The sequence below is a fragment of the Mytilus edulis genome, chromosome 10 (assembly GCF_963676685.1).
Source record: "Mytilus edulis chromosome 10, xbMytEdul2.2, whole genome shotgun sequence".
NCBI classification, from domain to species: Eukaryota; Metazoa; Mollusca; class Bivalvia; order Mytilida; family Mytilidae; genus Mytilus; species Mytilus edulis.
In genome coordinates, this window is record NC_092353.1 from 64,601,271 (window position 1) to 64,612,827 (window position 11,557).

Here is an 11,557-nt window from a genome sequence, read left to right on the forward strand (position 1 = left end):
TTTACGATGTCAAAAAAAAAAAAAAAAAAAAAAAAGAATTCCGACCTACCGACCCTATTTTTCAAAATGATGTTACCGGAAACACATATCTTTTTTTTTTAGGCCTTACTTATAATAAGAGAGAATTCAACATTACAAAAAATCTGAACTTTTTTTTCAAGTGGTCACTGAACCATGAAAATGAGGTCAAGGACATTGGACATGTGACTGACGGAAACTTCGTAACATGAGGCATCTATATACAAAGTATGAAGCATCCAGGTCTTCCACCTTCTAAAATATAAAGCTTTTAAGAAGTTAGCTAACACCGCCGCCGCCGCCGCCGGATCACTATCCCTATGTCGAGCTTTCTGCAACAAAAGTTGCAGGCTCGACAAAAAATGATATTTTTTAAAGACATGAAATTTTTGGTGAAAACATCAAATTTTTGTTGGAATTTGAGATTCACAAATTACCAAAATTAACAGGGAAAAGATTATCATCAAAGTGCTAGAAAGCACTGAACAGTAAAGATTGCTTCAATTTATCGGTGGAAAGTAAAATATTGCATGGTTGTTGTTGATTAACAGCTATGCTAGACAAAGGAAGATAACTCCATTTTTTAAAGAGGAAGTTAACTATGAAATCATTTATATTTTTAAACTAGTTATTAGATTCCTGTACATGTACCTTGCAAAAGTTATGTAATTTTCTTGACAATTCAAACATCATTTTGTGCCTTGAATATCTTAGCATGTATTACATCCATTAATTTCTGGAAACATTCATGGATAGTATGTATAGAATGTTATGATAAATGCACTATATTTTGTGTATCAAAAAAAGGTAGTGATCAGCCTTTGAAGATTTAGATATCAAGTTAGTCCCATAAGGTTTTGATTACATTTCATGCAATCTTTACCTAAAAATTGGTAATAGAAGTTCATTTGATATTTCAAAAAAAACAAAAATCTTAATTCTAATTATTTCAAAACTTTACAGCAATTCTTAATTGGGTAATTGGTGATTTTTGGTAAAATATAGCAAAATCATCCAAAAATCGTAAAAAAATTTAAAAACACAAAGGAATAGGTCGGGTAATTATAAGGACCGATTACAGCCTCAATTTTTAAGTTCATCTGACAAAAAATTTTGGTCACTTTTTTAACACTAACGTGTCTATTTCAGTTGATTCAATTAGTTTATGTGAAAGATTTTTACTGTTTTAATCATTTAAAACGCTCAGATTCAAGCTTAAGTATGAAAAATCTATCAAATATGCCAAAAAATGTCACTTTTAAGATGGTTTTTGTCAAAAATGAAAGTGGCCGCATCAGTGTTCATCCTCAAACTTTATATATGTTATGTATTATCATCAAATACAACTTTTTCAATATTAAGAATGAACACAAATGCGGCCACTTTCATTTAAGACGGAAACTGTCAAAACTGAACTAAAATGCTCAAATTGTGAAGATTTCAGTAATTTAGCACCAGTTAATGATGCTAGTACTCGATATATGTGCATTGTATTGTAAAAAAGAAACCCATATTTATGTAGCAGAAGCATTCTACTTTCCAATAAATAACTAACAGTTTACATTTTAACAATTTTGTAAAACTGCTATATTTTGGGGCCAAAAAGGGGTCTTACTGAACCTACTCCTTTGGAGTTCTAACTGTTTTTAAATTTCCACAAAATGGAAAAATGCTAATCTTAATATAAATAAACTGACCTGACAAACAAAATTCCTTGTGAAAACAACTATAAAAATAACTGATTTAGTTTGAAAAAAGCTAAATTTGCCAAAAAATTGTCAAAAACTGGAAAAAACTCATAGAAGTCATAGTTTTTCAGCAATGGGTATTGGTGTTCATACTTACTTATATGGTGAGCACTGGGTACTAGTGTTATTACTTACTTATGTGGTGAGCAATGGGTATTAGTGTTAATACTTACTTCTTGACCATTCTGGGATTGTATAAGAAAATCTTTAAGAACTGTTCTTCCTTTTCATGGTATCCATACATTGGTCTGGAAAACAAATTAAAAAGTAGTACCTTTCATTAGGCCAATTAAAATTAATTGATAGACTTTCATCCACGCCCGCCCCTCTGAAATCGTCCCGTCCTGATTTTTTTTATTTAAAAAAAATTACGATTTCCGAATTTTGTTCATGTCCGTTACTGCGAACCATCGATTATTTTGCTTCATTCAAAATTTCCTATTTCAAATTTTGGTTTTGTATTTCTTCGAGTAATCTAACGAAAATGATTAGTTGACATATTGTGCTGCTCTATGATGACAACATCATTTGGACTGTGAATGATATCCAAAGCGCAAGAATCGTGGAACAAATTGGTAAAAAACACATGACTGGACTAAAGAAATTGACACAAGCACGAACTTGTTAGATTTATGACCGTATATTGAGCAAAAAAATGTCGACAAACATACACATTTTATCATAGCATACCCCTAGATTTACCCATGGCTGTTTTTTGTTGACAAACAAACAGCAAACAACCTCTGTCCCAATACCCTATATGTAGTCATTAAACAACAACTTCTTTTTGGTGAAGTTCATGTTTTACATCATAATAATGATCATAATTACTTTCAACACTGAGTTTTCATTTTATTCTGTACTCATAATACTTGTGTTGCATACAATTGTACCTATACATTTTCTTAATTTTATAGGGACTACAACCATCGCTTAGAAAGAAAGATAAATTTGGTGTTGGTATAGTCCAACTGAAGAGAGCATTTCTCTTCGTTCTTTTATGTTTACTATAAATAGGTTTTTAAAGCGGCAATTACATGTACATGTATAACAGTGGTTGTCAATCAGAGATAATTATTTAAGAGTTTGAAAAATAATGTTTGATTTTTCATCAACATGTATATACATGATATAAGCTTATTTTACACTTGCTTATACCCCCGCGGTATGAAGAACTCGTAACAAGAGGGTTTTCTGTAATTCATATGAAATAAAATTTAAAAAATAAAATCCTCCCACCTGCCCCATTTTTTTCAAAAATTTGGATGAAAATCTACTAATTAATTTAGTTGGCCTTAAATATAATAGCCTGTTAAATAAAATATATGTATGTTTTTTTTAATATTTACTATCATCCTGTATGTTTTTGATTAATGGCAATGCAAAGACCGTAAGATATCTTTGTGAAATTGGCAAAAATCCAATGCTACATTCAATTACTACAATATTTTCAGGCAATGGAGGAGGTCTGTAAAGCTAATATTTGGTCCCTGAAATGCAAAAGACTTTAATTTTGATTGCTCTATTATACTTCTTTATTTTTCATATAAAAGGCCCAAATAAATCATTAATGGCCTTATGCTTCCTTCCAAATCATTAAAAGGTTTGCATTGTGCACATAATTGATTTGATTGCAGAGAGATACATTAAGCAAATAAATGGGGAATGTGTCCATAGGGACACAGATGGCGTCCCTGCTACCGTAACTAAGGGACATAACTCAGGGACTGTAAAAGTGACACTACCTAAGTTTGTACTTAAAACTTTGTTTTGTTGTAAAAAGCATTATATACATACATTTCATAACATTTAGTTCAGACAAACTTAAGTTTGAGAAAGGAAACGAAAAATTCAGCAATTTTGAATTTTGTAAAGGGGTATAACTCTAGGTTGCACTTTGTAAATACAGCTGTTTCTCAAAACACGCCTCTTTTGGGGAGTAATTGAATATTCATAGAAAATTGATTTTGTTTACATACTGGTTCCCAGTTATGCTCTCTGTGTTCCATATCGCAGAGACAGAACTTGGGAATGTTACCAGTAAATAAACACGTGCATATTGTTTACATTGAAATCTGTGGTAACCTTTCATTCGAGGTAGGGGTAGTTAAGAAAATTAGTGTAAGTTTAAACTCTGAGAAGTTCAGGGCATATAAACGTTGAAAATATGCCGCACAGCCCTATATTTTGACCTTTGAAAAAAATTGTGGTGCATATGAACTTTCAATTCTAGGATAAGATTTTTTTCAAAACTTCATAGTAAAAGTGGTACAGTTTTAGCCGTAAAAGGAGTTCCTATGGGAAATTGCATTGTCAATATTTACAGAAATGCAACCTCTAGCACTGTAAAAGAGACGCCACCAAAATTCATACTTGATCTGTGTTTTGTGGTAATAAGCAGTATGTATAAGTTTCATAACATTTGGTTGAGGCAACCTAAAGTTATAAACTATCATAGGTGGGGCATAAAAATATCACAAGTTTTTGAGCGTACACAAACAATACAAAGTCAAAAGATGCAATAATACAATTGTTTAAATACACATTTTCTAATTCATACATTTGCATACTTACATCCCTGACACAAGGTTGATTTTATAAACATGCTGTGTATTAGAGTTGACTTTATTCAAACTAACATTCAAAGCTTTGTCCAAACTTCTAGCAAATAACTTCAGATAACGGTCCCATGGTTGGGTTCCATCATATGGCACATACAAATAAGGAAACACTCCATGAACATGCATGCATGTTTTCTGACCTATCAATAAAAGTCAGATCATATTTAAATCTGATTTATAATTATAAAATGTTTGACAGTGCTAAAGCAAACATTCCTCCTTTCTTTTAAATGAAGTTAAGCCTTGACAATAAAAGTGTAACACCAATATGTAAAATTATAATTTGACCTCTGGGTAAATGCCAAGCTAACTGGTTCAGTCTAAAAATATTAGCATACAAGATACTGTTATATATTTTTAACATTAGCCTTGGCAGAGCACTTATCGACTAGAACCTTAACGCACCAAAGACATTTTAAACCCTTATTTAATGCAACTTAACTAACTTATTTCGTTTTCAAATTATATTTTATCATATTGTAAATACATTGTATATAAAAGATATCCTCTTTTTAAGTTAAGTAATTAAAAAATGCTCATCTGATAAGTGGAGTGATCTGAGAAAACGGAGGTATATACCAGAAGTTCAGAACAGAACAGAATTGGTATAAGTAAAGTTGCATAAAGGTTTATATGAATTTGTAATTTACCTTAAAAAAGTATTTTTCTAGTAAGAAGTTTAAATAAAATTTATAGTTTTCAACTATTTATTTATTACCAGTACAATGTATCAAGATTGTCAACCAAAGATAGGGTGACTAAGGCATGTACATGTAGGATTCTTCTGATACATTTACTTGACATACATACCATTTGGAGTTGATCCATATACCCTAATTACAGGGACTCTCCATATCTCTGACTGTGTCAAATCAGAGTATCGAACATCCAATTCTGGGATAGGAGGACACAAATAATGGTCAGTAGCAACTATTCTCAGTGAAAACATCACACCTTTAACATTCCAAACAGATCTAAAAAGTCATTCAAATGAAGACTTTAAATAAAAAAATATAAAAAATCAAAATAATTGATTGCATCACACAACAAAGTGCACATCAATTAAAAGTCTTTGGTAATTGATGGTGATTGGGAGTAACAACTTTATAAATTATGATCATTTCCTACTTGAATGAACAGAGATATTTTATTTTTTGTGTAATAAATGTCTACCAAGTCAGGAATATGACAGTTGCTATCCATTCGTTTTATGTGTTTGAGCTATTGATATTGCCATTTAATTACTGAATTTCCTTTTAGAATTTTCCTAAGATCACTTTTGTGATTTTACTTTTTACAGAGGCTCCAGGGTACAAAAATTCAGCAAAAATTTAAACATATTTTTTTTATTTCAAATTTAACTTATTACAGTATTAGTTGTAAATTTATATTATGATATGGTACAAAAATCATTTAAATCAACCAAAAAAATCAATTCATTTTGGCCCCAGATGATTTTTAAAATGTTTATATCATTGAAAAAGCTCCAAATTATCTCCCTTTGGTGAAATAATGCCTTTTTTTGCATTAATATTGAAAATCTTTCTCAACTCAATGGTGACCTATTTTTTTTTTTCTTCATATAAGCTGTACTAAAACTAAATTATAATTGTAAAATTTTAGCAATTTTTGTAATATAGATCTTTTTTACCTTATCCATGTTTTCTGCTCCAATTAGTTCAACAGAAAAAAAGTACCTTGACAAAACTGCATACTTCTTTTGAAGGCAGATTGTGGGCTTACATGATTAAACGTAACCCCACATTTTTATTGTACTTTTCTATTAAGTATAGGATTAAGTTTATTTTTAGAAAAAAGTAGAGAAATCCTTTGTTAAAAAAAAAAAAGTTTATACCCTACATGAACCTTAAGGACAAAATCGTCTGTGTATAATAAGCAATTCACAGGGTCTCCACTTTTTTGTAAATACTCTGGCAAGTCATTTATACTTTATATATATTATATCTTTATCTCGGGATCTCCGTTTACTTAAATAAGCCAATGGCTTCTACTAACCCCTCTTCTTGGATTGTCGTAATGCAATTTCTTATGGCATAATAGTCTCATAATAATATATTTATATATATTATACTTATAAAAAAAACTTATTTAGGTGTGTGCAGTTGACATTAACATAAACATTTATTCGGGTTCCAATTGTCAACATTTAACGCAGACTTCAAATCATCCAGTTACCATGCAACACTTGTATCATATCATTTCTATCCCTACTATATTCTTTCCAAGGTTGGCAATCCCAATGAACATAATTTACTTGAATATTACAGATTAGACTAAATTGTCCCCTTGTTTACATTTAACTCTTGTCTGGATTAATTCTTAACACAAGATTTACTTGATTGATACAAAATATACATGTGTTTAATAATTATAAATTATTATACCTCACTTTAATGCCATATTTTGATTGGCTAATACGAGGGTGTTAAATTACTCTATCAAGTATATGACTGAGCTGGTGACAATATTTTTTAATGTCACCCTCTCATCCAGACCAATCAAAAATTTACATTTTAAAGAAGAATGAATTGAATTTACATCAAGTTATTAAAGACAATGAGTAATTTCTACGTTTTGGCTCAGATTCTATACACCTTATTGCTATTTCTCAGCCATTACTGGATATCTCAAAGGTTCCCGTAAAAATGTGACGTCATAATACAAAACAAATGATGCCACAATGGAAAAGTTATTGTTTTGTGATGTCAATACTTCAAGTAGGACAGATTCTAGGGTCACCCGGGAATAGCGTTAAGCTGCATCATTTGACTGTCAAAATAAAAAAATAAAACATCTTGCTTCACTTCTAATACGTGTAAGTTGTTATGTGTCATGTCATAGAAAATACTTTTAAAAAGTTCATCTGTAAAAGACAATAATGATAGGACATTCAGTATAATAAATTACATGTAAATAAACACAGAGCTGAGAGTGTGATAGCACAGGATTCAGGAATCGGAAGTTCTATCAATAAAATTCTTTAAATAATAAAATCGACTATCAATAGAGCTTCTCGTAGTTCTATCAATTAAATTCTGTAAAGTCGACTATAAATAGAGCTTCTCCTATTATTTACAGAATTTTATTGATAGAACTTCTGATTCCTGTGGTGATAGAGCAGTTTGGTACCCTTCGAAAAAGCAGTCAACATTGGCTTTGCCACGGTTGACAATGCTTTCTCGAGGTACCTCTCGGGCTACCAATCAGCTCTATCACCCCCCTCAGCTATGTGTTATTTTTATAATGAAGTACCTACTCCCGCAGATGGTAAATTTATAAACTTGATACCAGTGTCAAAGCTTTCTGAAAAATCCACAAAGCAGGCATAAGTACATATGTCACGGATTAACAGTACCGTGCATATGTCTTGGTGTGACGGTCTGCATTCTATTCAAATAAATAAACAATAGTATGAAAAATGATGCATGCTTCTGGAAATGATTTGTGTGTTGTTTAATTTATGAGATTACTGACCATCGAATGCTGATTGTGATTGTTATATGCAGCGCCATCTCGTGTCTATCCGTGTCAATGTGAAAACTTGTGGTACGTACTGAAACCCGGACCGGACCGGACCGGACTCCGGACCCGGACTTCGGTATGAAACCCGGCTCAGTAGTGATCAGTAGTTGTCAATGGTTGTGTAATCAGTGACATGTGTCCTCATTATTTCTATCTAAGTTCGATTTCAAATTCTACCAAAAATTAACTCGAAAATAAGAAGCGTATAACGAATATATATACATCCATCCTGTGTGCAGATACGATGACTATACAGGGTCCTGGGTGCACCCAGGAGGTCGGCCTGAGCGGTGTTTAGACGTTCCCATTTACAATTAACAGGGGCGTGTTCTTTTGTTCTTCAGTAATGAACCAGAAGACATTCTTTTTTTGTTTTTTTTTTCATTGGGAAGATCTTCTGGTTCTATTTCCACCTCTTCTTTTTAAATAGGTGGTTTAGACGGGAGAGGCACAAAACAAACAATTACATGGCGTCGTTTAGTCGAAATGACATTTATAAATTTATGAATGTAGATATATGAGAATGTGAGCTGTGTTATGCATGTTTTAACATTGTTAATAACACTTCCCTACAAAATGTGTTAACGAAAGGTCCAAAATATCGTGAGTCGAAATCCATCAATTGGAAATACAATTTTAAAATTTTGATGGATTCAGTCGAGAACTATGCCAGGCAATGGGATAAGCGTGAGAAGGAAGACGTAGACACTCTTTCCGAATGGATTAAGGCAGTGAGGTCGTTGATACAAATCAGAATTAAGAAACTGAATGGTTCAATCAATGCCCATGCTACGTCAATCTTTAGAGACCCTAATGTTGCAAAACACTTAACACCTTCACGACAAATATGTTGTTGTCCCCGCAGATAAAGCCCCAAACAACATCGTTTTTGTGTGTAAAACTCATTACATTGTACATTAACTGTGTAGCAGGAACAATTTTGCCTAAGATTCGGGTATGCGGACCACAGCTAATTCTAGTTTGTAAACTGATGTGTGCGGAAAACGACTGATGCCAAAAGTGATGCGCTATAATATATCTAAGTAAATGAAAACCAAAAACTGAAAACAATATATAATTTATTCAACAAAGTACAACTTTTATTATGTAAAGCCAAACGTGTAGAAATGGAGCATTAAACACTTCAAATTAACCCGTACTATAGGCATGTAGCAAATGCACTATCCTCATGAATCTTGGTTGGAATGTCCATGGTTCAACTAAATGTCAATCATCCCAGAGTTCAAATGAAGAATCTAAAACTTTTTATATAAAATATATAAATTTCTTACAGAAGGTAACCAAAGAATTTGCAACGATGCAAATATTAAACTTTATAATATAAATAAATATCTTTAACCAATGAATTAAAATAGAAAAAGCTATTTAATTTAACAAATATATCCTTAATAAGCTTCATGTAAATTAATTAACAATGAAATACATCAAATATGAAATTTAGAGTTTTACCAAAGGGAGCTAAAAATTAACTAATAACTCTGTCTGCTACAACTGCTTGATAAACGAATTAGGTATTGACAATTCACTTGGAAACCCAACATATACCCTCACGACACTTACCAAAGGAGGAATTCCTGGATAATCATAGGTCTGTTCTATGTTCCTTTGAAATTTCAACCAAAGATGATGAACTGGATCTTCCATCACTGTATTGGATACCTAAACTGCATAAGTGTCCTTACAAACAACGGTATATTGGGTCTTCCAAGTGCTCCACGAAACCTCTTTCTAAATTATTAACATCTATTTTATCACTCGGCAATCAAAGTTATTGTGAAACTGCCTATTCTAGAGGTGGCGTGAATCAGATGTGGATACTTAAAAATTCCAAAGATATTTTAGAGTACATACAATCTAACTCTCTTTCATCTTATAATAGTATTAAAACATTTGACTTTTCTACACTTTATATAAGTATTCCACATTCCAAACTAAAATACAAATTGAAAGAGTTGGTATTGCTTTGTTTCATCAAAAAGAATGACCAACGAATATACAAGTTTCTTGTCTTAGGAAGGGATAAATCTTACTTTGTAAAGGATCACTCTGATTCAAACTAAAAATTCTCCGAAACTAACATTATCAAGATGCTTGATTTCTTGATTGACAACATATTTGTTACGTTCGGAGGACGTGTTTTTCAACAGACTATCGGCATTCCAATGGGAACGAATTGTGCCCCTCTTCTTGCCGATTTGTTTCTTTATTATTATGAGGCGGACTTCATACAGGAACTTCTTAGGAAGAAAGACAAGAAGTAAGCAGTATCCTTTAACTCTACTTTCCGCTATATAGGTGATGTTCTTTCACTAAATAATTCAAAATTTGGTGACTATGTCGAACGCATCTATCCCATTGAACTAGAGATAAAGGATACAACAGATACAGTTAAGTTGGCCTCATATCTTGACTTACATCTAGAAATTGACAATGAGGGTCGATTGAAAACAAAACTTTACGACAAAAGAGATGATTTCAGCTTTCCAATTGTGAACTTTCCATTTGTAAGTAGCAACATTCCAGCAGCACCTGCATACGGTGTATATATCTCCCAATTGATACGATATTCCCGTGCTTGCATTTCTTATCATGCTTTTCTTGATAGAGGGTTGTTGCTCACAAGGAAGCTTTTAAATCAAGAGTTCCAAATGGTGAAGTTGAAATCATCTCTTCGTAAATTTTACGGACGCCATCACGAGTTGGTTGACCGTTATGGAATAACCGTTTCACAAATGATATCGGATATGTTCCTTACGTCGTAACTACAATCCCCTTCCCTTTCATAAATGTGACCTACCGAATTAGACTATTTACCGGATTTTTTTTATCTCATAAGCAACACGACGGGTGCCACATGTGGAGCAGGGTCTGCTTACCCTTCCGGAGCACCTGAGATCACCCCTAGTTTTTGATGGGGTTCGTGTTGTTTATTATTTAGTTTTCTATGTTGTGTCATGTGTCCTATTGTTAGTCTGTTTGTCCTTTGAATTTTTAGCCATGGCGTTGTCAGTTTATTTTCGATTTATGAGTTTGACTGTCCCTCTGGTATCTTTCGTCCCTCTTTTGGTACGACAGCCTTACTAGGAATATCTATAGGACGATAAGCTGGATGGATATAAGAACTACACGGACAATAACAGTTAAGGGCCAACTATTTGAAATTCTAGGGAATGGATTTTGATTTATTGGTTTTAAACGCTACTTTCAACACTCGGAAAAGTGTCTAGTGGTCAGTTTAAATCAATAGATGAGGAATGAAGAAGGGAAGAGGGCATTATTTTTCATTCAAGTTAATTTGTCGCTAAACATGCCTATATTTCAACTCTTACCAGGCTACCATATTCATTTACGAAATACTCCTGTCCCCCACCCCAACCGAAGATAACAAGAAGGGGGGCAGGACCTTTTTCGGGACGTCGGGATCAGGTGTTTTTAAGCTGGGGATTTCTGGATTGATCCTTTAGGGATCCGGGAATCCTTTATTTCGAGTTTCGGGATGTCGGGATTTGAATTTCTTTAAGTTCGGGGCTTCGGGATTTCATGTTTTTATGCCCGGGATTTCGGGATCAGGACCCCTCCGACCTCTCATAAATATCAGACGGTTTT

General features: G+C 32.8%; 1 protein-coding gene across 2 annotated transcripts in view; it reads right to left on the reverse strand.

Moving 5' to 3' along the window:
* LOC139492244 (DNA polymerase zeta catalytic subunit-like) overlaps positions 1–7,989 on the reverse strand; it is an 86,565-nt gene extending 78,576 nt beyond the window's left edge. Inside the window, exons 1-4 of one of the 2 annotated variants that reach the window (XM_071280436.1) lie at positions 7,883–7,989; positions 5,198–5,361; positions 4,341–4,527; positions 1,940–2,014 (exon numbers count right to left, since the gene is read on the reverse strand). In XM_071280436.1, the coding sequence (XP_071136537.1) occupies positions 1,940–2,014; positions 4,341–4,527; positions 5,198–5,336 (401 nt within the window). In that variant the 5' untranslated portion in view covers positions 5,337–5,361; positions 7,883–7,989. Of the gene's footprint in view, positions 1–1,939; positions 2,015–4,340; positions 4,528–5,197; positions 5,385–7,882 lie in introns of both variants that reach the window. The other variant, XM_071280437.1, reaches the window with a different exon arrangement.
* Positions 7,990–11,557: the final 3,568 nt, after the last annotated feature.